Here is a 6,753-nt window from a genome sequence, read left to right as displayed (position 1 = left end):
AAAACTCACCCTCATTATATCTGAAGCCTGTAACCTCTTCCCAGTATGTACTTGTCTCCAGCCCGATGTGTATGTAACAGTAGAATACAGATGTTCATTCATGCTCATTACATTCGAGGGTTTCAGCAACCTCAATATGAAGCTTCCACTCTGGCCTTGAGTTGGTTCAGGGGAGTATTGTGGCTAGAAGGGAGAAGCACAGACTCAGATGGTGAGCTCACTGTTCCCACAGGAAGACACTTGGACAGTCCCAAACCTACATAATATTCACTATTTATTTATTGAAATATTATGACAGACATTCGCCTGCACTGAGGCTCTGTCCTCTCTGTAGGTCTCCACCTCTGAGCTCCCTATATAATAGGAGGACATGCAAATAGGACCCCTTCTGCTCATGAAAAACGAGCTCAGCCCCGACCCTGCAGCTCTGGGACAGGAGCCCAGCTTGGAATTCCCTGGACAGGACTGAACAGAGACCACTCATCATGGAGTTTAGGGTAACCTGGGTTTTCCTTGGTGCTATTTTAAGAGGTAATTTATATTGAACAAGATGCTATGTGAGTGAGTGTGACTGAGAGAATCAATGAACATGGGACAATTTCCTGACCAGGACGTCTTTTTATTTGCAGGTGTCCAATGTGAGGTGCATCTCGTAGAGTCTGGGGGAGGCTTGGTGCAGCCTGGGGGGTCTCTGAGACTCTCCTGTGCAGCCTCTGGATTCACAATCAGTAACTCCTGGATGTACTGGGCCTACCAGGTTCTGGGGAAGGGGATGGAGTGGGTCTCACGAATTACTAATAGTTGTGGTACACCCTGCACAGACTCCGCAAAGGGCCAATTCACCATCTCCAGAAACACACCTAAATCATGCTTCATCTGCAAATGAGCAGCCTGAGAGCCAAGGACACGGCCGTGTATTACTGTGTGAGGGGAAGTCAGTGTGAGCCCAGACAAAAACCTCCCTTCCGGGACAGGAGGGCTGGGATGCAGGGGGCGCTCAGGACACCAGGGGGCGCTACGAAGCCCGAGACCAGCTCCAGGAGCAGGTGCAGAGGGAGGTGGGGAAGGAAGGGGCTTCTGTTGGGAGCAGGTTTTTCTCTTAAAGCTCTCAGCTGCATCCAGGGTCACTTATTCCTTCTTCTCTGTGGCTCTAATTTCTCATATTCTCACTGAGACAACAAAAGAGGCTGTTATTATTGCCTGTGTGCAGAGGACATGTCAGCAGTTATTACAAAACTCTCATTCTCCATTTTACATTATTTTCTCTTTTTCTTGAGAAATAAACCATCCAGCGTGCTCTTGCCTTCCCTGTGGCTGGGTAACATTTCCCTCAAACAGATGCCATCACAGTCTAGAAACTTGTGAGCTGATCTCAGGCTCTCTGTCCCATCACTACCCACCAGTCCCCACAATTCCCAGCCTCCTGATACACACACGTGACCACACAATGATTAGGATCTTCCTTTAGGACGTCCACCCACAAGTCTGTGTCCTTCCCACCACCCAGTGTTAACCACTTGATTTTCATTAACTGGAATGGAGGTGGAAACCCACCCCAAAACCTGGTTTCATCAATCAAAATATTTTCAGTTTTGATGTCATTAGCTTTATTTTGAAAATGGCACTTGTGTTTATAATTTAGGATAATCTTTTATGTCAACATCTTTAACTCAGTCATCCCTAATTTAAACATTTCTGTAAAGCCTGTCACATAGGAGGACACACACAGGTCCCAGCAGTAAGAATCTAGATATTCCTGATGGTCAGTGTCTAGCCCTCACAGTACCCTCAGGATCAGGACCTCTACTGCATTGCAGGAACCCACGGGCAGGTTACATTACTAAGTACTGGAAGCTGTGTGTGAGAGTGTGTGTATATATGTGTGTGTGCACATGATTACTTGTTTACACATAGTGTTGTGACTATGTCTGCAGTGTGCTTTTTGCGTGTACATATATGTTTTTTTCTCTGTGCTGAGTCTCCCAGAGCTCACAAAACAAGGATCTTCCCCCACGTAAATGAGAGAGAGGACAAAGGGAAAGCCTAGCCCCATAGAGACCCTGAATCCCTGACTGTGAGCTGGTTGTCAGCCTGAGGACAAGAGTGTGTCACGGACACAACATCCCATTTCTTCAAAGCCAACTTTGTGCCCATTTCTAAAAGATTTCCCAGGATGCATTTATTTACCAAACACTTGAACTTCCCTCCCCATGTGAGTTGCCTTCCTGCCCTACAGAGTCCACACCACAACCCACCTCCTCTCCTGGCTGCAGGTGGCTTAGGAACCTCAGCTGATCCCTCTTTGGGTCTCATTTCCTTATGACACCCCCACCTGTACATCTGAAGTTAATTTTACATTTTTATCATGTCAATTTGTGTCAAGTTAATTTGATCATTATCCCAGCCAGAATGACTTTGAAAAGTAGGACAGAATTTGTCCTTTTTGCTCTCATACCAGGCTAAGATTTGGGTAATTATCCTTTAATATAGGTTTGTCAAGTAACCTCATTTGCATTATTTATTGAATGATTAACTGATGTAGGTAAATACTAATATAATTTATTTTATATGTGATTAAAAACCATCAATGTTATTAACTTTGTAGTTAGAATTGTTGGAAGTTTTCTGTGCATTGGCAGCTCTACCCTGAGGGCTCTGGGTCCCTTATATGTCCTGTGTATTCTCTGTCACCTCCTCACCTTCCCTCAGTGCTTCCATAGAGATACTTCAGGACCATCTCTATGTTTTCTCCCAGCCCTTTCAGTGCCTTCTAGCTGACGAGTCCTGTTTCACTTCTCTTATGAATAACATTGTATACCTAGATTTTGAGTTGACACACTTGTTTGTTCAGGTGTCATTGCTGAGGAACCTCCCAACTCATAGATCTTAACAACAAACACAAGGTGGGCACAGTTACCTTGGTGACAGAAAGTCAAAACCTCAATCAGAACTCTCTAGTTAAGCAGGACTTAACTAGAGACCTGGACAGTAAGTTTTCAAACACGATGTTTCTAGAAAATTAATTTCTATAAGGACCACTAGATTCTCATTTGACTGGTCTACATGGAAGTGCTGTATGGCAAAAAATAATAATAATAAAGAGAAGTAAGACTGTAACTTGAATAACCATCACAGAGATTCAAGGTTCTTTAATTTCGTACCTTGAGTCAATTTTCAAGACAGAAGCACTGGAATGAAGGGGAGGTCAGGTCCCTTGATGACGATGACACCACACTACTAAAACTGTGTAACACTGATCTTCTCTTTCTTTCCACGAGAGACTGTGACAATTCTATGATGACTGTATATTGAGGTACAAGAGACAATACTTTCAAGGATTAATGTTAGTTGTCTCTGAACTGACATTAATTTCAGATCTCAGGTGTCACTGTGGTCAAAATAGGGGATTATAAAGATCAGGTGCTCCTTGCAGTCTGCACTTAGATCCTACTCACAGTGTCACAGAGAGTTCTTAAACCATCCTGTGGTTACTCCCCACTTATGGATGGTCTAATTGATCTTCAAAGGACATACTGCAAACTGAGGACTGCAATCACATGGTTTCCCGGACCTGAGGACTCAGGATATTATGTTAGAAAATGAAAAGTGAAAACCAGTAACACAGCCTGTACTCAGGAAATCAAAATAGGGAATTCTGAGATTCATGCCACAGTCAAGGCCTCCAAACCCCCAGGTGATTCCTACCTCATCCACACTCAGTCACCTGTTTATCTGTTTTGGGGACATGAATACTGGAGAAGGACTGAATCAATGTAACTTAACTCAGTGGTGACTCCAATATGAGCTCCCATATTAGATGTGATTTTAGGGCTCAACAAACTAACATAACCTGCTCCCTGGGATGGGGCTACTGACCTGGGAAATGCTGTTTTCTCAATTCCTGTTAATGGAACCATAAATAGTATAGGGCTGATGTTCTAATTGATGGCAGGTGTACAGAAGTAACTCTGTTTCAAGGTCAGTGATGGAATGGAGCTTCTTGTGGTCCCACCTGAAACTTTCACTACACGACACCAATTCTAATTCTAAAGACTCAGGATGGATGGCGCACAGGGCACTATGACACTCAAGTAACAAAACAATGTGACAAACCCTCTGGGTGATGAGACCACACCTGGGGCGAGAAGATAGAGAGAGAGACAGGAATATCAGGGAGCCTGAACTTAGTCCCACTTAACAGTTAACAGCACAGACACAAAAATTTATTTTCAAAGACATAGTAGCCTGACCTGTGGTGGCACAGTGGATAAAGCATCGACCTGGAAATGCTGAGGTCGTCGGTTTGAAACCCTGGGCTTGTCTGGTCAAGGTACATATGGGAGTTGATGCTTCCAGCTCCTCCCCCCTTCTCTCTCTCTGTCTCTCCTCTCTGTCTCTCCCTCTCATCTCTAAAATGAATAAATAAATAAAAAATTTAAAAGACATGGTAAAGTTTCACATATAATAGTCATATTTCTTTCTAGTCAAACTCTGTAAAACTACCAGTTGAGATAAATTTTCACTGAAGTCCAATCACAAAAGCTGCAAAGATCAAAACAATAAGAAATACTCTCATTATTGTCAATAAGAGGACATTGCAAATGATACAAAATATCTTCATTGTCCATGTCCTCAAGGCCCTCTGATTTTCACACAGTAAAACCCTGACCTTAAAGGAGACCTCTTTCAGCCCCAGTTCTTGGGAGTACAGAGAGGAGGCTTGTTAAGTCACTAAGGTTATGTGGGTTTCATGGCTCAAACTGACCACTAGGGGGCACAATAACCTCCAAAGTCCTTTTCCTGGACATCCCACAGCAGTTATATGCACAACTGCACTGGAGAATATACTTTAAGTCCTCACTACCTACCTAGGTGTAAAGATCCATACATTTCTTGAGACACACTGGATTTCAGGGCCTGCCGGGTCCTCACACTTGCCAGGTCCATTCTCTCGCTCACCTGTTCCCAAGTTGGTTCTACACACACAGCTCTACAAAGTGCTCTCACTGGAAAGTTAACATCCCCACAGCCTCTCCATCAGCTCCATGAATCTCTCTAACTTGTCAATGACTTTGATTCCAATGACAGAAAAGCATCTTCTCAGCACTCAGTCTTCTTTGCTACTTGAAGATCCAGAAACAGAGGTACTTTGGGCCAAGGCACCAACATCGCCACATACACAAAGTTCACCCTCACAAGATCTGCAGCCTGTGGTCTCTTCCCAGTGTATACTTGTCTCCAACCCTGACAAAGGTAACACTAGAATACTGACTTATTTTAATGGTTTCATTACGTACAAGTTTTCTGCAGCCTCAAGGTGCAGGTGACCCTCTGCCCTGATGTTGTTTCAGGGGAGCAGTGGTGCCAGTAGGGAGGAGCACAGGCCCAGATGTGGAACTCACTGCTACAATGTGAGGACACGTGGACGTCCCAAACCTACATATCATTCTGTATTTATTTATTGTAACATTATGACAGACATTCACCTGCATTCAGCCAATGCCCTGTCTGTAAGTCTCCACCCCAGAGCTCCCTATATAGTAGGACAACATGCAAATAGGGCTCCCTCTGCTCATGAAAACCAGTCCAGTCCAGATCATGCAGATTTGGGACAGGACTACAGCCTGTGATTTGTGTGTGTTCCCATTCTCTGGTCAAGACAGAACAGAGACCACTAACCATGCAGATTGGAGTCTTCTGGGTTGTCCTTGTCACTATTTTAAGAGGTAATTAATAGGAAAAAGACATATTGGGTGCTTGAGTGAGTGTTACTGAGAGAAACTGTGGATATGTGAGTTTTCTGACCAGGACGTCTTTGTGTTTGCAGGTGTCCAGTGCGAGGTGCAACTCGTGGAGTCTGGGGGAGGCTTGATGCAGCCTGGAGGGTCTCTGAGACTCTCCTGTGCAGCCTCCGGATTCACTTTCAGTAGCTCCGAAATGGACTGGGTTCGACAGGTTCCAGGGAAGGGACTGGAGTGGGTCTCTTACATTAATCCTGGTGGTAGTACATCATTCTATGCAGACTCCGTGAAGGGCCAATTCACCATCTCCAGAGACAATGACAAGAACACGCTGTATCTGCAAATGAACAGCCTGAAAGTCGAGGACACGGCCGTGTATTACTGTGCGGGAGACACAGCGAGGGGAAGTCAGTGTGAGCCCAGACACAAACCTCCCTGCTGGGACCGGAGGGCCGGGCTGTTACGGGCTCTCAGGACACCAGGGGGCGCTCCGGACCCACGGAGCCCGAGACCAGCCCCAGGAGCAGGTGCAGAGGGAGGTGGGGAAGGAAGGGGCTTCCTGTGGGAGCAGGGTTTCCTCTCAAAGCTCTCAGCTGCATCCAGGGGCACTTCTTCCTTCTTCTCTGTGGTTCTAATTTCTTGCAATCTCACTGCAGACAACGAACAAGGCTGTAACACTGCCTGATTTTCCATGACGTAGCAGCAGTTATCACAAATCTCTCCTTCTTTCTCCTTCACAAATTTACTGTATCATCTAAGGTTCTCTCTCAATGAAGAGACCATCCTAAGTGCTCTCATATTCCCTGTGGTTGGGCAACATTGCCCAAAATGAGACACCATCACAGTCCAGACACCTGTGTGCTTAGCCTAGCCTCTGTACCCTCTATGCTCACCTGACCCCACATGGGTCCTGCATTCTCACAGGCTCACCTGGCCACACAGTGATTAATATCCTCCACCAGGACCTTTAACCACAGGTCTCTTTCCTTCCCTCTACACACTGTCTTCTTGA

At 45.3% G+C, this 6,753-nt stretch overlaps 1 gene segment (V, D, J or C); it reads left to right on the top strand.

Annotated features, from left to right (window-relative positions):
- The first annotated feature begins 5,607 nt into the window (after positions 1-5,607).
- LOC136318439 (immunoglobulin heavy variable 3-48-like) lies at positions 5,608-6,426 on the top strand. The segment is given in 2 exon segments: positions 5,608-5,726; positions 5,828-6,426. Coding segments are annotated over 2 exon segments (645 nt in total).
- Positions 6,427-6,753: the final 327 nt, after the last annotated feature.

This window comes from Saccopteryx bilineata, unplaced genomic scaffold (genome assembly GCF_036850765.1).
Source record: "Saccopteryx bilineata isolate mSacBil1 unplaced genomic scaffold, mSacBil1_pri_phased_curated manual_scaffold_324, whole genome shotgun sequence".
Taxonomy (NCBI): domain Eukaryota; kingdom Metazoa; phylum Chordata; class Mammalia; order Chiroptera; family Emballonuridae; genus Saccopteryx; species Saccopteryx bilineata.
This window is presented reverse-complemented; position numbering and strand designations above follow the sequence as displayed.